Source organism: Neopsephotus bourkii, unplaced genomic scaffold (genome assembly GCF_033783945.1).
Source record: "Neopsephotus bourkii isolate Nb327-2 ecotype Australia unplaced genomic scaffold, CSIRO-AGI_Nbou_v1 NB_1760, whole genome shotgun sequence".
Lineage (NCBI taxonomy): Eukaryota > Metazoa > Chordata > Aves > Psittaciformes > Psittacidae > Neopsephotus > Neopsephotus bourkii.
Genome location: NW_026902234.1, coordinates 3580058 through 3602912, shown reverse-complemented (window position 1 = coordinate 3602912; position 22855 = coordinate 3580058). Strand labels below are relative to the sequence as shown.

The 22855-nt window shown below is 41.7% G+C and overlaps 1 protein-coding gene across 2 annotated transcripts in view; it reads left to right on the top strand.

Moving 5' to 3' along the window:
- LONRF2 (LON peptidase N-terminal domain and ring finger 2) overlaps positions 1–21356 on the top strand; it is a 35158-nt gene extending 13802 nt beyond the window's left edge. Inside the window, exons 2-12 of one of the 2 annotated variants that reach the window (XM_061377793.1) lie at positions 1551–1669; positions 4737–4859; positions 5880–6041; positions 6513–6738; positions 8751–8847; positions 9186–9300; positions 10565–10686; positions 11534–11692; positions 14860–15022; positions 16966–17115; positions 17466–21356. In XM_061377793.1, the coding sequence (XP_061233777.1) occupies positions 1551–1669; positions 4737–4859; positions 5880–6041; positions 6513–6738; positions 8751–8847; positions 9186–9300; positions 10565–10686; positions 11534–11692; positions 14860–15022; positions 16966–17115; positions 17466–17624 (1595 nt within the window). In that variant the 3' untranslated portion in view covers positions 17625–21356. The remainder of the gene's footprint in view (positions 1–1550; positions 1670–4736; positions 4860–5879; positions 6042–6512; positions 6739–8750; positions 8848–9185; positions 9301–10564; positions 10687–11533; positions 11693–14859; positions 15023–16965; positions 17116–17465) is intronic. The other variant, XR_009729156.1, reaches the window with a different exon arrangement.
- The last annotated feature ends 1499 nt before the right edge of the window (positions 21357–22855 follow it).

Genomic DNA, 22855 nt, shown 5'->3' with positions numbered 1-22855 from the left:
TGTATGCCCAGGCTTTGTATGGGCAATGTGCTCTTACTGAGGATATGTTCAAAATGCTTGTGCTGAAGTGAGATGCAAACAGTGAAGGCAGAGCAGGCTGGAGAGAGCAGGAGAGGTATGGAGGCAAGAGTCCTGCACAGGGACACGCAGGAGGTGACACCTGGACGAAAAGTCTTGAGAGACCTATCTTGGAGGTGAAGTTCAAGACCTGTAGAAATGAGGTGGTGCTGTCTCTCAGCACACCTTAGAGTCTTTCTAAAGCTTAATCCCAGTGATAGTTTTAACCAGCTCACATTTGGCTGAGGGTTACTGGATTTAGCTGTCACCACTAGACAGACAGCTTCCAGCCCTCTGGAGGCCTTTCCCAGCACATGAAGGTCAAGAGTGAACAAGAGGAAATGACACCTGAATCTCATCTCCTAAGATCAGATAACTTTAGCAATAAAAGCGTAGTGTTGTTTGGGACTTAGTGTGTTTTTACAAGGCTGCTGACACAGCCTGCCCCAGTGTCCTGGTCAAGCTGAGGAAGTAGGGGTGAAGGCTGGACAACTGACTCGACCATCAGGGGCATGGGGTGGTGGTTAATGGCTTGAGGGCTGCTGGGTGGATGGCTGCTAGTGGCATTGCTTAGGTGTTGGTAATGGTGTAGAACTGTGTCAGCCATTCATTAACAACCTTCTTGAGCAGGCAGAACACGTCAGCAAGTTTGTTAATGATGCCAGACAGGGGGAGGAAGAGGAGGCAGATGTACTGAAGGGCAGGGCTGACCAAGAACCTGGAGCATAGGCTGACCAATCTTGCCTACTTCAGCAAAGGCAAGTGTGCCTCGGACGCGGTAATGCTGTGCAACAGGATGGGCTGGGCTAGGCAGCAGCCCTGTAGAAAATACCTGGGGGGGTCTGGGTCCCAATGAACAAGCTGAACATGGATCAGGCAGGGTTTTTTTTTGTAATTCTATGGAATTTTATGCTGGAAGAAGATTTCCATCTTTAATGTGTTGTTGGGACCTTAGGAAGGGACTAGATAATAATGCTTGAGATGTTCATAATCTATGCAAACTGATTATACATGAGTGTATGGGTACTGAGGCATTGTGTGTGATCATGTGTACCTGCCCATAGGAGGGTAAAGGTACGCAAGTGGATATGGAATATGCAGGCTGCTTGCATTTTTCTTACAGGAGCATTCAGTGGAAGTCCTGGGTTGGTGATTTCATTCAAACAAAGCCACACTGTGGGGAGAAACATTTGGAGCTTTTTTCTTTTTGCTTTCTGAAGTGTCCTGTGAGCAAGGTGCGGGAAAGAGCAGGTGGCATCCTGTGTGTGAATGTGAAATCTGTCCTGCTAGATGAAAAGTAGAGGTTGCTGACAGGCTGAGAAGAATATGTTTCAAAGAAGGAAGGAATTGCCTTTTTTCCCATTCCAGGAGAGTATAAATGCAACCATTGTACAGTAATGCTTTTTAGGTTACTCTGGAAATTAGGTTACTATATTTAACACCTCCTAACTCTTCTTTTAATGGAGTTCCTTGCAACCATTTTTGTCTTCCAGCTCCTTGTAAGTGTTCACTAATAGCACAGCGAGCAGAGCTCTGTACGCTGATGAAAAACTACCAGCAAGCTCTTCACGACGCAGATGTCCTCTGCCGAAACAAACCCCACTGGCCTGCGGTACGGTGCCTGCATGTCATAAAAACCAAAATGAAAACTTCTTGTTCTTGAGGTTTCTGTCTGTGGTGGGGACAGTGCTGCTGAGGGTGTTGTTGGAAGAACATCATGGCATTATCAGGACTAGAAATGTCTACTGAAAGCTAAGTTCTTCATAGGACAAGTCTGTGAGGTCCTTATCCTGTCTTCAGCTGGTGGGATTTCAGTGGTGATGTGGTTTTTTTTGTGCTGGTGCCCATTGATCTGTTAGGGCTAGTGCTGCAGCTTGGCAGAAGAATTGGTTCTGGCAGCCCAGTGTGGCTCTGCAGGTCCCTGTGGGGTCTTGTGCCCCAGGCAGTGGGTGGCTTTGACAGCTGCTGGCCAATGTGTCTTTCTGAGGAGCACTTCAGACTGTATTTTAGGGCTATTTCCCCCCACCCCCATTTACTGTTGAGGTCATCTCTGCAATCCTGTGTGCATCGTGGTGATTCATGAAGAGGGTTGGGAATTTTTTTCATAACAAAAGGAAGGAGCACTGGTTTGTGGGCAGTCTGGAGCAAGCATCAGAAATGATGTTATGAGAGAGAAATGAAAGAAGCACATAGTACTCATCCTAACTGCTGGTTGCCTGAGGCTAGACTGAGTGTCTGACAGCTCACTCCACCTAAGATTACATCTCCAGTCAGTCCCTCACCCATCAGTAGTGAAATTGCAGTACAGGTTTGACCAGATAAAGCCCATGGGTGCTACCTGGAGAGGGTAGCACAGGAAACTGGGGAAGGATTTTAGGCAGATTGTGGCTGCCTTGCAAAGCCTAAGGAGGGGCTGTAAGGACCCCTCAGCACAGGGGGCTGCAGCTAAGTCTCTGCAGATGGGGTAAGCAGAGTAGTGTGAGCTGAAACATCTAATTTCTGATAAGTCGGGTACTTGTCTCTGAAGGCTTTCTGTCCAGGATCGTTTCTCATCAAGTCAGGAATCCATCTTGGGTGGCATTGGCTGGTTTTCTCTGCAGAGGGAAAAAGATGAGCTATGCACATTTAGATGTTTTCTTGAAGTGTCTTTTCTGCTTTTCCTTGATTCCATGGAAATGTGATGCATGTCAGTTGCAGGCGAATAGAGATTTTATTAATCACATCTCTGAAGAATGCTAATTGTAAAGGAAATTTGTCATCATGACATAATCAGCAGTGTCACAGACGCATTTAACTTGCGTGTGTGAGAAATTCCATGTGAAACGTGCTGATCCAGAATCCACGTTCTCCAGGAATCCTGGGCATCTGCTTTGTTATGTATCTTGCATCACCTCATCCAGTGGCAGAGATTATTAGCTCAAACATGCGCTGTGTAGCTAAAAAGAACCCAAAAAAACCATAAAATTCATCATGGGAGTAGCTGCTCAGACACCAGCTCCTTGTCAATACCTTTTGGCTTATTAATAACTCTAATGGCTCGATGAGATACTGGTGAAGTTCTTGGGTCCACTATAGTCACTACAGCAATAGACAGTTTATTTTCAGTTGCTATGAAAATCAGGTCCTTGGAGTCTCTGAGGAAGGGAGAAATTTTCAGATGTACTTTATGTAACACATAGAAACAGAGGCCCTCCTGCCTGGACCTTACTCTAATCCATGTGAAAATAAGGGAAGGTGGCAGCAGTATTCTCTGAAGTGTAGGGGCCTCTAGTTCATGGCCTGAACGTCTGCTGTTGGATCTTCAGGTATTTCTAGGTAACTTTAGGTCTCTGATTCTGATTTTGTCTGTAGATAGCCCAGCTCAGTTCTCCCTTTTCCTTGGATAAGGAAATTGCTCTTGTAGCCCCAGAAGATGAGGCGTTTGTAGCCTTCATGATGCAGTAGAGTAATCTTGGCAGGCAAGTCAGGCATGTTAGGACTTGTCTAAAAAGGTTTTACAGAGGCTTTCCAAGCATCAACATAAGGAGGTCAGGGTTGGGCCTCACAGTACCTCTCTTCTTACTGCAGTCAGGAGAAGAAAATGTATCTCACCTTGAGAGGCTGGCATGTACTGAGACTTCTTGTTCATGTTGCCAAATGACATATGTTAATTAAACTGTCCTACCCAGTGCTTGTTATTTGCTTTTGGTACAAGCCTCCTTCTTCCTAACAGTAGGAAGGTAAAGATTTTAACAGACTTCATGTTGAAGGACTGTATTGAAAGCTTGAGGGTACCTGCTCAGAAAGGCCATGTGATACACTTTTCTATTCTTCATACTAATTCCAAAAGATCTGGCATCTGCTTATCTCTTAGACTAATGAAATTGTACTTTTAACACAGCCTAGAGATATACATGTGGATCAGAGGTGGACTTGTAAGCCACATTTCTGTCTAACAAGCAAGAAGCAAATGTTTAAATGCACACTTAGTTTGTTTTAATTGTTAAGGAAGCAGTTTTCATAGTTGCAGATTTTAACTGCAGATTGATATCTGTGGGGATAAAGTAGGACTTGTCCCCAAGGTGATCACCGTAGCTGTTGACCATGTGCTACTCTAGAATGTGGGAGAGGTAGGATGAACTGAAAGGTTTTGGGTTAAGCATTGGTAAGTTGGCCTAAATTCATAATGTTTTTGGTCTTCTCTAGCCAAATAAAATAGGTAAAAAATCATTTCTGGCCTAGTGAGGAGAAGAGAGAGTGTCTTGAACATAAAATCTTTTGCTCCCTCAGCTCCCACCTCCAGCCTGACTCATGCCATTGCTTTTCCCATGCAGCTTCACTACTCAAGTTTGCCCTGGTATATGAAACTGTTCGCTGGGGTATCAAGCCTGCTGGGATACGTAGTAGTGTGCCTAGGGAGACAAATACCCCTCTTCATTCTGTATCAGGACCCCTGTAAGGAAAAGTTGTCTAAGGAGTGGTGTCTTTGGCAGGATGTGATGCAGCAGTGGGTTCCTGGGGAATCATCTTTCAGCAAAAGGAGCTGGCTCTCCTTCAGACACATGTGTCAAAGAGGTTGTTACCCCAAAAGTGTCTTATTCTTCAGGTGCAGAATAGCTGAATTTCAAAGTTTGTTTGCTGCTGTCTGCTGCCACTTCAGAAGTGATCTCTAGATCTGTATGTTTCCTTTGTATGAACAGGGTCATTATGTGAAAGCAAAAGCTCTTTCTGGATTGGAAAGGACTGAGGAAGCATTGAAGGAGTTTCTCTATTGTGTTGCCTTAAATCCTGAATGGAGCTCAATGAAGAAAGAAGCCCAAAAGGTAAAAAATGTATTTACTGGCCACTTCTTGGCCATCGTGCTGCTCTTACTCCTGCAGCCAAGTAGAATTCATGTTATTTTAAGTGATAGTAAACAGCCAAAGGATAATTTGATTTGGTGGGTTCTCCAGTAAACCTTGTTAACACTGTGCTGTGCAAGGCACCTCTTGGGTTTGGTTGATGCCTCAACCAGGGGGAATGCATATTTGTGAATTCCACTGCAAATCTGTAGGTTTGGCCACTGCCATTTGTAGATTACAGTTGCAGTGTGTCAGACAGATTTCAGTACATCTGGATTTCATAGGCTCAAGGCTGCTAATTTTAGTGCCCATCAGAAAACCACTTTTTAGTATGAAGTGTCAGAGAGTTGAGAAGGAGGAACTGTGCTGCTCTGTCCTGGAAAAATCCTGCAGTCTCTAGCAGTTTGTCCCTTATGGAAAGTTAAACACACTTGGTGTTAATCAACCATCTTCTGGTTCTCTGTGACCATCCATACAGGCAACCTTTTATAAAAAGAAATGGGGATTTGGCAAGACACTTGATGGGGACTGGTAAGAGAAGAAACAGGCTCTACACAGCTTTTAGCTAGGGGAGAAATCTGCTTGAGGATAAAGGAGATGGATAGAGGGCATGAGGAGAGCTTAAACACATCTCTCCTTAACTGGTTTTGATAGGGGAGGATGGTCTGTAGACTTGTGGGGGCAGGTATCTGAAGGCCAAGGTGGAAACATACAGAGGCAGGAGAAGGGTGCAACAGTGTGCTGCCCTAGGTGCTCCTGGGGCAGAACTCTTTGGGAAGGGAGGTAGGCACCAGAAGAGCCCTTTGGGATGTGCCTGTGGTTATAGTAGGGACAGCCATTCAGGGTTCCTGTGGGCACTGGGAGAATGCAAGGTGTCCTGGTTGTTGCAAGCTTCTTGGCTTCCAGAAGCTGTGAAGTTTGTGTATCTGTGTTCATGCAAACCTAAATATCTATGTCATAATTGTTACTATTTTTTCTTTTTTCCTCTCTCTAACTGACTAGATAATGTGTGAGATGTTTTTCCCAGCCTTTGAAAATGTGCATGATAGTCTAACAGCACCTTTCTCTAGTCGAACATCTTATACAAGATTGAAACCTGCATTTCTGAGTAGCATTAACACACAGTCAGCTGTGGAAGATAGCTCTGTTGCTGGGTCCTCAAAGGTAAAGTAAGATGTGTTCAACATAAAAATACCAATAGTAACACAAGGTTCTGTCTGATCTGTGTGACATTGTCTTTGTTTGCACTCACATAGGCATGTACTTTCATGGTCAGCTTGTTTTCTCCATTGCTGTTGGATCTCTTCTGGGGATGTACTTCCTCAGAAGTGCAGACTGCTTCAGAAAACCTGTGATGCCTTCATGTGGGGGTCAATTATACTTGTGGGCATTTCTTTTCCACTTGGGATTTTAGTATGACAGCAACATAATTTCCAGAGGCAGGAGCTGTAGGGAGAGAAGTGGCCCTGTTTTATGCAAATAGAGATTGGCTGACTTTATACGGACCTTTCTCCCTTGCTCATTGTAGGGACATTGACATATCGGTGATGTATACAGCTAAAAAAGAACCAAACAAAAGCAACACCAAAGCAAAATTGTGTAATGCTGTACATAACTGTTCTTAATTTTTTTTAGGATACTGTGTTCAGGCTAACAAAAACCCCGTCCCAAGAATCTGATGTATTTAGAAGCACTGATTCTCCTGTTCCCCATCATGTTCTGGATCTCTATTTTGAAGACAACAAGAAGTCATTGGGAGCTATTCTCTCCAGTTTACCTGGGGTTGGCTTAAAAAGAAAACTGTCCAGTGATATGAGGGACTTACAAAGCTTGGATGTCCCCAGTAAGGTCCCTAAAAAAGGTTTGTGTTGTGGCTTAGAAAAGGGGTTTCTCTTGCACACACTGAAAAATGGTAAACTTTTCCAGCTCCCTTTTTGTTGGTGAAACATTCTCTACAGGGATTGGAAAAATATTTTGTTGTCTAGTGTGTCTGTTTCTGCCGTAACAGCCTATTTACCTTACTCCAGAGCAGTTTTTTAATTCATTAAACGAGCACTGTATTTTATTTTCTCAAATGGTTCCTTTCCTGTGTGTAATCCACTAACAGTTTAGTCTTTGTGTTGCTGGTGCCATTTCCATTTTCTGGGTCTCAGAGGTATAGCTGAACTTCAGTGTCTTTCTATATGAAGGAAAGGTGCAGTAAGCCTGGAAACTAATCTTTAGCTGGCATCAGAAACAGTCACATGCAACTTTACATGAAATTTTCCAAGCAAACAAAGGAGCCTTTTAAAGGGTAAAAGCCCCCCAGTTTTCTGTCACTTGATAGCTGTGCTTATGATTGGTATGCTTCTCAAGCTTCTAACAAAGACCTCCAGAGTGGTTTTAGTACTCAGGATAAAAATGCTGAGGGCAATACATTGCAGTGAGTAGTGAAGTAATTGGTTAAAAGGGAGTTTGAAAATGCTGCTAATTGAAATAGTTTGAAAATGCTGTGTTTTTTTCTGCTTAAAGGAAAAAATAAAACCAACCCACACCTTGATAAAACTGACTTCTGCCTGGCAATATGAAAAGTCTTCAAGTGCTTCTGCCTGTCTGCCACCTCTGCAAATGATCAATGTGTGGCCAGTGTCTGATCACGTTGCTGTGAAGGGAAAAACCCTGTCTGTCTGTGAACTGCAGACTCAGTAAATAGATTGTGAAATCTGACCTGTTTGTATCTTCGCAGCAAAGGCCAGAGATCGTGTTTTACCCATAACCATTAATTTCTGGTCTGTGCTAGATCCTAATGCCTTGTTACTATTTGCAGAATTAACACAGTTAGGTTCTTGCTATTACTAAATGATAACATGTGAGATGTAGGTTAAAGATAATGCTGTTTTTTCTTTGTAGGCCACACACCACCAGTACCCTCTCCCTTGTCCCATCTGTGCTCAAGATAAACCAGATGCTGAGCATAAGTTACACTTTAACAAAACATCCTAGTGTTTGAGCTTAACATAAAAAGCTGAGCTTTTTTTAATGGTGAATAATATGTTTAATAAAAAGGACGTGGAGGCAGCATTCATGGCTCTGTTGCAACTCATCTCTGAGCAACAAAGATGTGGATTGTAAAAGAAGTTGCAGAGTCTGCTTGTATAAATGTCAACAGAAGCTCAAGCTGATAGCTCTTGAGCTTAAATGCTGCTGCTTCGAAGTTTGCAGCCCATATGCTTTAAGCATGTTAACTACAGGGATATATATACCTCCCCCAAAACCCGGGGTTGGCAGAATTTTAAGTGATGTGTTTTGCCTCCAGGTTTTCAGAGTACTGAGCTAGTGAAATCAGTATTAACTAATGCAGTTCAGTAGTCCTTAAGCTTTAAGCTGTCTGAAACTTTGGATTTGCACAGCAGCCTGGTCTAGAAGAATTTAAGCTTTTCTTTTATACTTGTAAGAAAAATTACCCATGCTGAGAAATCTATAATAAACACTGATGAAATGGTTTGACTGTGTGTAAACAAATTAAATTCTGGACTTAATGTACTTAAAAACATCTGGCCTGGCTGTTGTGGGAGTGGTGATGGTGGTGGGAAGGCAATAGCAGAGTGTTTTAAAAAACAGACTTTAAAAAAAGCACCAACAAAAAAACTTGAGAGAAGCAAATCATGAGTATTCAGCCTAAAGTGCTTTCTCTGGCCATAAACATCATTCTCTGCTCTCCAGAAGATTTCCTGCCAGAAACTCTGAAACTTGGATGGAAAATAGTTTGTTTTGAACAAAACTTCAAAAAAAAAAAAGGGAGAAAAATTGGGTTCTTTATGGAAAACCAACTTAAGCAGCATCTGAATTTGCAGTAACACTTAAATACTGACTGTAATTGTCTTCTTTACTTAGATGCAGATGTTTTACCTGAAAATACCACCATCACTTCGAATGAAGTACCAACAACTCTGGTGGATGCATCGGACTTTGAGTGTTCCCTCTGCATGAGGTAAAACTGCATTGACCTGGGATTAAGCCTTTGTAGCTTCTGAAGACACTTTTCATGGTGTCAGAATGAAGCTGGCCAGAGAATGTCTAAATCATTACTCTGTTCCTTTTTGCTGAACCTTTCTTTCATCTGGCGAGTCTTTACACTGTGGTTTTGTCCATTGTTTACCACTTCTAAAAATGAAAACCATTTTTATATCCTTAGATACAACTCACCTGTGCATTGTACAAATGCAGGAATGTAAGAGATGGCTAAGTCTAGTCACTCCTTTCTAGCTTGGGAATCTGCATTGTCTGTGGAGGCAGCTTAGCTTTTCTGTTCCATGTTTTCATGTTCAGGTTGTTTTATGAACCTGTTACCACTCCCTGTGGACACACCTTTTGCCTCAAATGCCTTGAGCGTTGCCTTGACCATAATCCACATTGCCCACTCTGCAAAGAAAAGCTGTCAGAAGTAAGTATGTCCTTGCCCCAATTAACAAGGAATGCACAAAGCTATGTTCTTCAAGCATTTATGGGGGGATTTTGTGTGCTCTACTTGCAAGTTGCATCAAAATAAGTGTGTCCAGCAGGTGGAGGGAGGTGATTCTCCCACTCTGCTCTGGTGAGTACTCCACCTGGAGTACTGCATTCACCTCTGGGGTGTGCAGCACAGGGAAGATATGGACCTATTGGAGCAGGTCTAGTGGAGGGACATGAAAATTATCAGAGAGCTGGTGCACCTCTCTCCTGTAAGGACAGGCTGAGAGAGTTTGTAGTGTTCAGCCTGGAGAAGAGAAAGCTTTAGGAAGACCTTAATGCAGCCATTCGATACTTAAAGGGACGTAATAAGAAAGATGGGACAGACTTTTTAGCAGGGCCTATTGTGATAGCACGCAGGGTAATGAGTTTAAAATAAACAAAGGTCAATTTAGACTAGGTACAAGGAAGAAACTTTTTACAATCAGGGTGATTAAACACTGGAACAGGTTGCCCAAAGAGGTGGTAAATGCGCCATCCCTGGAGACATTCAAGATCAGGTTGGACAGGGCTTTGACCAACCTGATCTAGTTGAAGATGCTCCTGTGTATTGCAGGGGGTGTTGGACTAGATGACCTTTAAAGGTCCCTTTCAACCTGATCTATTCTGTATTTCTGTGAAACCAGAACACAATAATGTCACAGCATAAAGCTGTGCACAGACGTTTTTTACTTCAGAATATATTTCATCATTCCTTGGAAGACAAGTGAGGTTTACTGGTGCTTAAAAGAATAGAGACTTCCAGTATCATGCCAGTCTTATGCCTCGGAGTCCCAGCTGTAGCCTTGTTCATACCACATTTCCAGTTTGTATCTACCTGGGGTGAACAAGGAGTGCTTACTCCTTGGTTAGCACTTCTGTTCCAGCAGGAATAAGGTGTCTTGTACTTGTAGTACTTCTTAACAGTAACCTGGCAGTTCTAGGTGAAAAGAATATGTAGATCTTCTGCAAAGGTGAGGAGGGACTGTCTTTTGTTGCTGTTAGCACAACTTCTGCCGCAAAAAAGGGCACAGGGTTATGGTCAGATGGGCACTGGAGTGCAGTTACAATGAAACTTTGAAGTTTATCCTGAAGTGGAAGGCTTCAAAGGAAGAGGAATCCTGACTAACATGCTGTTTCTCCTTAGGAAGCGGGTGGGTTGGGAGGAAGAGATGTTACCTATCGTCGTATCAGACTTAAGAGTTGATTATTCTTTGCAGTTTCTGGCAAGCAGAACTTACAAGAAGACCATTCTTACAGAAGAGCTGATCGTCCGTTACTTGCCAGAGGAATTGTCTGAAAGGAAGAAAGTTTATGAGGAAGAAATGAAGGAATTGTCAAAGTAGGTGCTCTTTTTAGTACTGGCAGCTGTGAGAAAATTTATTTCTGAATCTAAATTACTGCTTCATTTTGCTTATGAAAATGCACAGAATGAATGAATTTGTAAATGAACCTGCCAGATGTTTAGTATTTTCAACATGTTTGTTGCAGATAAACTTGCAACGATATGCTTGAATGGTAGAGAGGCACAACAGTAATCTTAAAATATAATTGCTTTTTTCTCTGAAACAGCATAAATGCTTATACAGTTATAATGAGAGTTTTCTGGGGGTAGAATTCAAATTATAAATGGGTTGTACTTCAGGTCAGGAGAAGTTCAAGGATCCAGTTTTGTCAGTGATTTGTGACTATTATGCTACAACTCAACTAGAAACAAAAAACATAGAAGTAAGCTTGAAAAAAATTAACTGGATTAGTGGGCTTCTTCAAAATTAAAGGGCTTTAACTGAGCTTGGGAATTGTCTACCATCTTGTTTTGAACATGGCTAGTTGTTAGGTACTGCATTACTGCAAAAGGTTATCACCAAAATCTTGCCTTGTGTATTTAAGCTAGATGTAGGGGTATGTACGTATTTGAGAAATCGTCTATAATTTCCTTATTTTTCCTATATGAAAGTAGATTAGAGGGATTGCTTCCTTAATACATTAAACAGAAAGAGTCCTGAAATATGTTTGTCTTGTAAAAAAGACAAACCTTGACCAGATACAGGTTTATGAGGAATGAATCTAAGGAAACCACTGGAATCTCTGTTACATTAAGGGTTTATGCTGAATAGGGCAGTACCCAGAAAATAGCTGAACTTTTTTTTCTTTTCCTTTTCTTTTTTTTTTTAACAATTATCTTACAGTTTGAATAAAGATGTTCCCATCTTCGTGTGTACCATGGCCTTCCCTACCATCCCTTGCCCACTCCATGTCTTTGAACCTCGTTACCGGCTAATGATAAGAAGATGCATGGAAACTGGTACCAAGCAATTTGGCATGTGCTTAGCTGATGAATTAAAAGGGTAAGGAGATGAACGGAGGACATCCTATTGTTGCAGAGGCTGTTGTGATGCTCATGGAGTACTACAGCACAGTATACTTGTCTCCCCAAACCACTATGGTTCCTTCCAGTCCTAATACTAAGCTTGGTGGCTTTTTAGTTCTGTATCTTAAGCATTCCTTTTGACACAAAGATGTATTTTTTATTGCTCCTCTGTTGGATAGCAAGAACACAGCTCATCCTGCTACTAAAGAGTCCAAAAATAGCACTTAATTGTCTGTGTGGTTGGAAAGCTTTTTATCTTGTTTATTCTAGTGAAAGCTGACTGTCTGGATAAAGTGGCTTCTCTGTCTACTCAGTTTAAAAAAAAAAACAAAAATAATATCTATATATGTAAAAAGAAAAAAAGGAAAAAACCAGACAAACAAAAGAAAGAAACACCCCCAGAAAAGACCACCCCCCAAAAAAAAAAACCACAAAACCAAACAAACCCAAAACCAAGCAAACAAAAAAGTCCCACCAGCCAAACCTGCCATAGCTTTTCTGAATGAGACAAAGTATAACCTTGGCTGAGAAGTCTGTTTTGCTGCTGAATGTTGACTTTTGATGTTTGTCTTTACTGCTGTGTTGCAATGTCTAAGCAGTGAGTGGGTTACACTGTCTTTCTATATGATCTTACCTTTAATTAATTTTTGTCAATTCTGACACTGATGTGTTTCTGACTCCCCACACAGAGACTGACTAGATGACGATTAAAGGTCCCTTCCAACCTAGACCGTTCTGTGATTCTGTGAAAGCCCTCAGGTTTTTAAGTCCCAGAATCATAGGATCAGAATGATCCTATGATTGATTTGGGTTGATCCTAGATGATTGGTTGATCCTAGAATGATTTGGGTTGGAAGGGGCCTTAAAAATAAGGGTTTTTTGGGTCAAGGGGATAAGGAGATGCTCAAGGGGAAAAAAAAGAGGTGGTCTTAAGAGAGGTGCAGTAGATAGTTGCTGACATCAGAAGATATGTTGGCGTGATGGCAGACTGTAGAATGGATGATGAGCATGGGAATTTTTAAGAACACGTTAGGCATCCTCAGGAGCTGCATTTTTGTAGCTGATCATCAGTGGAGCTGAAAGAAGGGCAGTCATAATGGGGATTGACTGGTGGCAGTAAGAATACAAGGAGGTGCTACAGCTTTCAGTCAGCTCTGGCTGTCTTCATGCTGGTTGGTGTGCTGTCAGTGCTGCACTCAATGGAGTTCAGGTTCCAGCAGCAGTGATGCTCCATAGTCCCTTCCAGGACTATTACCAGTTTTCTGGAAGCAATTGATTGTAAGACTAACAACAAAATGACCCTAGGACATCAGTAATAACTCCCTTCACATCTGTGAAAGCCTGTGGAAGAGCCAGACTTCCTTAGAGTCAGGTCCAAAACAGAGGGCCAAGGGGTTACAATACCAAAACCACAGGAATTTGGTTTATTAGATAGTGTCATAAAGGGTATTTTAAAATGCAACCACTGCAGTTAGATTTTTATATTTTGTCTGGTTTGAGTTATCAAAATAATTAAACTTTTTAAGCATGGCAACTTAGATCAAACACTGCAGCACAGGAAGCCTTCATCTGGAGACACCTGGCAGGCGGCTGTAGTTTCTTACACAAGTAAAGATGGTATTCTGTTTATTCAGAGTTGCGAAATCAACTGGGAATACAAAAAGTGGGGAAACTTGTTTTGCCTCATCTACCAAGACCATGGATACATACTTCCCTTGAAAAACACAGTGACAAGACATGGTCAATTCATTACCTTCCTCTGTTTTATTTCTTCAGTTTAACTTAAAACTGGGAGAAGAAAACTAGCTTTTAATGTGTCAGTTCATTTTATGCCTATCTCCAGGTGCTTTCTTGTCTCTCTTTGATTAAAGTCACTTTCTGTCCCAAAGTAACTTCCCAAAGAAAGACGAAAAAAAAAAACCCTGCCACTTTTAGTTCTAGATTAATTTCTAATTTCAGTATGAATGTCACTAAAATCATTAATGTAAAACAGTTGTCATGTAGCTTTTTAAATAGTATTTAGTCTAATACTGCTATAATAAATTAGCTTTTTGTAATCCCACTGGTAGAGAGAGCCCCAGGGCTTAGCTGTGTGCAGTTGTATTCTTGCTCTTCCTCAGTTTATTCTGCACAATGGCCAAGAAAGAACAGTTGTTCACATTGGTGAGCTTTTTACCCCCTGCTTCCAAACCCAGGATTTCTGGTAGAGTAGGAACAGGGGTCATTTCCCCGCAAGCATTGCGTTTTTTTTCACCATTCCAGTCTAAGAAATGGCCAGGCCCTGGTAAAACAAGTATTTCCCTGATGAAACATCATATCCTGTGGGGATTTGGTATCTTGAGATGAGACTAGATACAGTGTATTGTCCTGCTTAGCAGTAAGCTGAGGTTCAGGGCTCCACATGCTGACAAATCAATGTATTGTGGTGAAGTCATTGTGCAGTCAGCCTCTCTAGTGAACTCAGTACAGCACAAATGTAGAGTAGGTAAGCCTAATAATTTAAAGCAAGAGCTTGTTACATGCTTGTTTCCAGGGTGTGATTAAAACCTCTGCTTACTTTAAATATAATAGATAAAATGTGTTTTTCTAAAGAGGGTTATTTTTGCTTTGTTTTAGTGGGGTGGGTTTTTTTGTTTTGTGGTTTTGAATTTGGTTTTTGGTTTTGCCTTTTTTTTAATCTGTTTTATTTAACTTGAAGGAAACAACGGCAAGAAAAATCTTGCTTCATAGAGGCCTTTTCCTTCTAAAGCCTTTAGTCTTCTTGCTTATAGCTCTGCGCAGGGGTACTGCCCTCCTAGCCCTGCATTTGTTCCTGGTGTCTCTACCCATCTTGTTTCCTTTGCAAACCAGGTGAATTTGCCACAAACAGCTGGCAACTCCCAACATAAAACAGGCTCCATTTATTTTTCTGGCCCTTCCCAACCCTCCCACCCCACAAATACACTCTGAAAATACTGCTGCCCTGGACCTCTGAGGGAAGACAGAAAGGGTGGGGGTTGTGTGGCTTACGTGAATGAGAAGGAATGTGTTGTCACCAAAGTAGGATCCTCATTCAAATAAGTGGTGACTTAGGCCCAGTATTATTCCTGATGTCTATAAACACTTGTTGATGACTTCCACTTTTATGCCCTTCTGTCATTTCAGATTTGCAGATCATGGCTGTATATTAGAGATCAGGGACGTAAAGTTTTTTCCTGATGGACGCTCAGTTGTTGATACAGTTGGTGTCCGTCGTTTTAGGGTCTTAAGCCATGGCCAGCGAGATGGATATAACACAGCAAACATCGAGTATCTTGAAGATAAAAAGGTGATCTATGGTGCAAAGTTATTCTTACCCATGTATTGCTGGATTCAGTTAAATACCCTTTCCTTGTTGCATTTCAAGCTAGCTGTGCATTATTTTAAAACCAGTATTATAACCACTAAAGCTCTATTTTGAAAAAAACATGAAACAAACTTTGCCTCTTCCTTCCCTTTCTTCCTTTCTACCCTTACTTCTGCTTGAAGTGTTAACACTCCCTTCATGGATCTCAAAGTAGCTGCTGAGACTCAGGCGCTGAGGCCTGTCATGATGTGTGGATGAGGTCAGAGTAATATACAAAACTGGTAGGGACTTGAAACCCTTATAAGAGCACATACCCCTGTTAGAGGGCTGGCTGTTCTCTTCTTGCACTGAACAGACAGATAACAGACTTCCTATGACCTCCAAGCTCTCATTTACAAAACAGGTCCTCAAACAAAAGTGGGAATCCACTCTTAAAATGAGATCTTAGTGACATGTAGTTAACCATGTCTGTGCAAGCATCCATCAGAGCTGATTGAGAGCAAAGAAATGCAGAGAGAGGAGTATTTTTTAAAAACAAGTCCTTTTCACCTGCATCAAGTGAGATACTTGTGATGGGTTTTGTCCAAAGGGTGAATTTTTGGCCATGCTTAATGATGACTTCCTGGATCATATTCAGAGCATGTCTGTAAAACCCTCATCCCTCTTAATACTGAGTTTAGTAGTAATCTCCTGCCAATTGATGAAGCCCAATCTGGTCATATAGCTCTTCAGCATGCTGTCATAGTTGAAATGCAAGTCTGTAAAGTCTTTGTAGGGCTTTTCTAACCTGTGCAGGGTGATGCAGTTATTTGTTAGGGCACAAAAGGCAGATTGCATGTACATGCCTTCCACTGAGAAAGGTTGGAGTAGGTAGTCTGCCCAGAGTGCGGGCTCTGCTGTGAAAGGTGGTGAAACACGGGTAGCCAGGCATTGCTTATGGATGGTGCCAGAGACCCACCTCTTCATAATTAGAGTGAGATCTACCTTGTCTCACTTGAGAGGTTGATGTCCATGTTCATCACCCTATATTCATGTTACATCGGATGGTGAGAAGTCTCAGTCTGAGCTGCCTGTTTTATCTGCTCTTAGATACCTACCTTAAGATGAGATTAATTGCCCTCTAGAGCTGGCTGTTCTCAGCTGTGAAAGGCATCCAGAGCAGTTATCTCAGATGTGCATCTGACTAGTGCAGGTGAATCACACCATTGGTATGTACAGATTATAGGGAGAAAACCAACTCAACCAACCAAAAAACCCACAGCTCACCAATTTGTAGTAGGTTTTTTGCTTATGCTTTTTTGTCTTCCCTGATAACCAACAGGCCCGTGCAACTGAAACACTTTGCCTCAGTGAGGGTTTTTGTTGTTTGTTTGTTGGTTTTTTTTAATGGCCATTCCTGGTATTGGGAAAGCATCCACTTCCCCTGCTTCCTGCCTGCTCGGATGTCTGCCCTCCTCCTCCTCTTCCTCTTTGGCTGCCTTTCCATGGCTTGTATAAAATACTGCTGATCTCTGAGGGCCGTGGACCCCCTGTCTCTGTGCTCGATGGCAGTAGTATTTCTTCCATTTTGCCAGACAGTATACCAATATTCAGAGGTCCTTCTGTCACAGGGACTCGAGGTTTGTTTTTTGAGATGATTAATATGATATTCTAGGATTAGAGAGCAGGTTTCTACTCCGCCAGCATTTAGGAGTGGATTTTAATAAGGCAGTAACTGCTTCAAGAAATGTCAGTTCACAGCGCCATGGGGAGGGTAAAATGACTCCAGCATTGCAGGTTTGAAATCTGAGACTTGGGTGCAGTTTGCTTAGATAAGGACATTTGAACAGCTGTAGTTACTGCATTTTTTTGGTTTTTTTCTGAGGGAGGATGGACTCCATGGTATCAATCACGTTTTGTTCCATCTCCCTTCTTTTAACAATAAGGTTGAAGGACCAGAATATGAAGAACTTGTCCGCCTTCATGATTCAGTTTATGATCAAGCCGTTGCCTGGTTTACTTCTCTCAAAGACAATATGAAAGTGCAAATTCTCAATCATTTTGGGTCCATGCCAGGAAAAGAACCGGAGCCACAGGTAATAAAACCTTCCTACTTATGCAGCCTTATTCTATTGCAGAATTTGTATACAAAACTATTTTCTGACAGGTTTTTGCTGTGTTTTTTTTACATTCTAAACTCTTTTATTTACTCAATTTTGGTCTATTAGCATGAAGAATGGAAAACAATATATCAGTGTAAGTTGATACCTGAAGAGATCAGTCTTAATAGTGTATGTAGACAAGGGGAGCACCTGAAGTGCTTAATTGTTGCTTGAACTGTTTTGTGGTGACTTTCTTAGCAGATAGAGGGTGGGAAGGAAGGTGGTGTTCTTTATGAAGTAGTGACAGTGAATACATGATTGCATGTCTTTCCATCCTTTTGCAGAGCAACCCCAGTGGTCCTGCATGGTACTGGTGGCTCTTGGCAGTGTTGCCTCTGGAAAACAGAGCTCAGCTGGCTATATTGGCTATGACCTCCCTTAAAGATCGTCTTATTGCCATCAGACGCGTGTTGATATTTGTGACTCGCAAAAGACCCAGATAACATGGACTTCAGTTGTGAGTGGGCACCCAAAACATCTCACAACAGGTTGTTCTGGGGGAGGGCAAAGGGGGAGGGGTTGGTTTGGGGTTGTTTTGGGGTTTTTTTTAAGATTCCTTCAAAAAAGGAACAGCCCTTTCTGACTGCGTCCTGCATCCATCGATGGCATTGGTTTGTTATCCTGGGTATTCACCAAACCTTGCACTCTCTCCTGTTGCCCTGGTGAAATCTGAGCCTCTACAAAGCGTTGCTGCGCTTAGAGCGTAGTTGATAGATGCAAATAGTTGCTTCAGAGTACTACGGATAGATTTGATGTTTCTAGCCTGCAAGAGAGTTAAGTACTAGAGTAGCACAGTTGGCCTGCATGTGTTTGGATTTTCACTTGGTAGGAAAAGGAAACCGGACAATGGGTTGAAGAGGTGTTTCCTAGACTTTCTTGAAGGTAGTGAATGGAAGAGGAGTTACACTGCCTGGCAGAAGTATGCATGAAGACTGTAGCCTACAGTATGCTCTGTTAGTGAATTGCTAGGCAGTCTGTCATACACCTGCATCTCTCTCTTCAGCAAATAGCAGTCTGTGAGGAAAACAATATCAAGCCGTTCGTGGTCAAAGCATCTGAGGATATTTATCTGAAAGAATAATAGCTACTGAATAAGTACACTATTTAGTAGCCTTAGGTAATCCCTCATGTTGTGATTTATGTGTTGTAGCGGATTTAGTATGTACAAAATGTTTGGAAATGTGTGCTTTGGTTTATTTGAAAAGGAAAATCAAAGTAATCCTAGCTGGTCTTACTGCTAAATTCAAATCAAACCAGCTTCCTAAAGTATGATGAGCACTGCTGTGAAATAATGATTTCACCCCAGCTGTGAGGCAGGCATGCTGCAGCTTACTCTGAACACCTGCTCTGCAAGTGGGATCAGCAAGGATGAAATGCTGGGAGGTTTCCATCTCCCTCCTCCTGCAGTGTCATGCCAACTTCCCTTACGTTGGGGTGATCTCTACTGAACGTGTTTCAAACCAAAAGTATTGTAGTTTAGTACCAGTTGCTGTATGTGATGGAAATCAGTCCACAATAACACCATGAAAAGAGGCACAAACCGAACCTATAAAGGCAAGTCTCAATGCAAGCTTAAGTCAGGTGTTAACCTTCATTTGTCTCTTTTGATTATTTTTTTTAATGTATTGTTTTGTTAATATCTACTTTTGATAGCTATTAAATTGTTCGCTTGTCAGTCAAATGATCAACATTTGCTCACTGCCAATGAAATAACTCACAGTGTTACCAATTCAATTGGCATAGTTTCCTATAAGCAGAACTGACATTACCAACAGGGAAAAAAGTTGACTTGAATCTCCATGTGCTGCAAGCATAGCAAGACCAATGTAAAGGCTTGTTCATGTGCAGAAGTCTGGGAAGAAGAAATGGCTGTTTACCTAAATGGTCAAAGTGCCTGATTTCTTTTTTAGTTATTTTGTCCTTATTTGTCAATGAAGTTGTATTTAATTTTTTTTTTCCACTTTGCACATGAGTTCTGGAGGAAGACTGCATTGAAATGCAGTGATTGAGATCTATTACCTGCTCTCTTTGGGTATTGTAGTTGTAACCTGTGTGGTCTGGGAAACAAATAATACAGATTTTTTTTTCCTTTCAGCAAATGGCTACCACAAATGGTTTCTGTAACATACCCTGAATGTACTGTAACTGCCTCTATCTTGAACACGCCTTTTCTATTTAAATAGTTTGTAAGTATATTCTCTGAATTGTGAAGTGTGTTAACGTACAACCAATGATGTCATAACCTCTACAGTAGCCTTCTGCAAGTTTTGCTACCATCACCAAAATACACAAAGTGTAAGTTGAATGCATTTCCTTCAGGATTTGAAAGCGATGAAGAGGAAGTCACTGAAGTATTAAGGAATTGTACTATATATATGGGGGAGGAAGTCAGTAGGCCTTCAGCCTACTGTCAGCTGAGCTACCGAAGGGTGGTTTCAAAACTAATTTTCAGACCAGAAGATGGGACTGTATTTCATGTTACTATCCTTTCTGTCCAGCTTCCTGTTCTTCCCATGCCTTTCCATGCTGTGTATTTCTTCTGGTGTCGCTCATCTTGCTCTTTTGTGTGTCTGGCCTAGTTTTGAGTATTACTAGTTTAGCTGCAAGGAGATGCTGATGGTGTTTGTGTATTGCTGGTCCCTGATCTTACATGTGCTTAATTACGTATAGGAGTGCGTTTAAGAAACAAAACAAATCAAGGTGCTAGTTAGTGTCTTCTTGGCTTTGCCTGGGTAACTAATGTGAATATTCTTCTTTGCAAAAGTGATTTTTCAAGATATCTACTTTTGAGGTACTTCTGAGAGGAAACCCTATGGAACAAGAGAGATTGTTTACTGCTGTTCTGTAACGTGTAAAGACACATTCTACATGGAAAGACATTGCTGTGTTCATGAAGGCCTGCATCATTAATGGAATGATAGTTATTAAAGAGAAAGCTGAACAATAGAGGGATTTTTTTTAGTCAAGGTTTAAAGCGGTTTGTGGTATACATTTCAGTGGCTGATGTTTTGGATAAATGGTAACATAGGAATTGTCTGTGTATGGATGCAAATAATTATTAGCAGCCCAAAGCTGACATTTCTTCCAAAACATGGAATGCTGATCAAATAGTAAAGCTTTAATAAATAATAAAAAGGAAAAAAAAAAATCACCACTGCCCTGTGGTACTTGCTTTCTAAGGGAAAGTACCAATTTCACTGTTACCAAATTATCTCTGCCATATAATCTCTGCAGCATCCATTAGTACCTCATGGGAGAAGCTAGCTGTCTTGTTCCTCTCTAGAGGAAATGTGTGTGTTACGGCTGATCTTGCTTAGATGTAACTTACCGCCAGGGTACATGTGGAAGCACTGGAGCTGAGCTCCTGAAAGAGATAGACAGGATTTGTTGCCTTTCTAGCTCATTACACTTTTCTTGCTTGCTGTCCAAGCAAGGATGCTGGGATATATGATGAGTCTTTTCACTGTGGTGAATGTGGCCCTTCTTTATACATCATAAAGAGGCCAAAAAGAAAAAAAAAATCCCTCTACCTCTACACCTGTTGTTCACCTGTAGAGCTTCAAGCTACAAAATTATATATATATTTTAACCTTTTTTTGTCTTTCAGAAGCATACTAATTGTTTGCCACTGAGGCCTTTTATCTACTGTATTTTAATATGTTCATTTGATAGTCATCGAGATCTCTTTGTACTTCTAACCTGTAGATCTTGTCATGTTTCTTACTGCTCTTTTTCCTCGTTCTCCGGTCCACTTTTAAATTGATAAATAGAAAGCTGTACACTCTATTCCTGTTACATTTTACACTAGTGGAACTGGTATTTTGGTAGCGCCTTAATTTTGCAGTTGTGAATGATTGTATCAACTCTTATCTGGGGCTTCTGACCAGATTTAAACGAGTAATGTAGATAAACTTGAAACCATTTTTTACTGTTTTAAAGCTAGTTATGAAATGGAGTGTGTACATATGTATAAATATAAATTATTAATCTGCACCTTTTTGTATCTAGTAAATACAGGAGTTCATGTTCTAACCACATTTGGCACTTCTTGTTGCATAAGCAAAGCCAAAACTTTTTTTAAAAACTGCAATGTTCATTTCATGTATATTTGCAATATTCATGGAAAATGTATTTAATTTATGTGATATTTGGAATAAAACAGTTTGAATTTATAAGAGTGTGAGTTTGTGGGAAAGCTTTATCGTTCTGTGAGAGTTATAAGACCTAGACCTGTGGTAAACACGGTCTGAAATGTGGTAAGGAGCCCTCAGCAGAGGTGAGATGGAAGATAGCCAGGAGTGGGATGCAACAAACATGGGAGAAGGTCATGCGGTGGGCTTTTCCTCTTGTACCTTCTTGGACTGTGGATTTTTTTTAGCCCAAAGTGGGACCTGACTGGCCGCAGGGCACAGACTCTGAAAAAATATGGTTATGGTTAAGAACATAGAGTGCTTGACTAAGCCCAGTGATATAAAGTACCTTCAGGATGCTGTGAGATGGAGGCGGTGTTTCATACCGAGGCCCTGGGCATGGCTGGCACTAGTTGTGGGATGGTGGGACACTGGCCTGGCTCCAGCAGCAGCAAAACGCAGTTGTGGGAGGGCAAAGCGGAGCCAGACTGCAGAGCTCCTCTCCTACCCTTCAGCTGTGTCTCACTGCCAGCTGAGTAAAGCCACTCTGAACGCATTTTATGTAAATATTAGCTTTGTGTTTTTCTTTTGGTCCTGGGTTGACTTTGGCCTTTGTGCCTGTATTCACTGAATGTCTGAGCGAACACCCAGCTCTTACAGGGCTGCTCTTTTAAATTAAGTTACGAGTGTTTGTTGGAGTACACGTGTAAATGCTGCTTGAGCTGCTTTGATGCGTTAGACAGCAGTGTTCTTAAAACCCCTCCTTTTGCTAAAGGAGGTGGGGAAAGATAGAATCATAGAATACTTAGGGTTGGAAAGGACCTGAAGTTCATCAAGTTCCAACCCCCCTGCCGTGGGCAGGGACACCTCGCTCTAAACCATATCACCCAAGGCCCTGTCCAACCTGGCCTTGAACACAGCTTCCCCGGGCAACCCATTCCAATGCCTTACCATCCTCACAGTAAAGAATTTCTTCCTTATATCCAATCTAAACTTCGCCTGTTTTAAGTTTTAACCCATTACCCCTTGTCCTATCACTACAGTCCCTAATGAAGAGTCCATCCCCAGCATCCCTATAGTCCCCCTTCAGATACTGGAAGGCTGCTATGAGGTCTCCACGCAGCCTTCTCTTCTGCAGGCTGAACAGCCCCAACTTTCTCAGCCTGTCTTCATATGGGAGGTGCTCCAGCCCCCTGATCATCCTCGTGGCCCTCCTCTGGACTTGTTCCAACAGTTCCATGTCCTTTTTATGTTGAGGACACCAGAACTGCACACAATACTCCAAGTGAGGTCTCATGATAGCAGAACAGAGTAGAGGGGCAGGCTTTCCCTTTTGTTATCCAGATCCTTGGGCTTTTTGAGGCTTCGAGAGCAATGGAAGCAAAATAACTGCATGAAGTTAGTAAATACTAAGAGGAGTTTCTTCTCCCTATGTCCTTCCCTAGGAGATGTTGAGCCCTGGAAAGGTGGTGTGTCAGATTGTGCCCATTTCTCTGAGCCATAGAGTGATGCCATTTCTAGAGCATGGGAATCTTAGTGGTCTG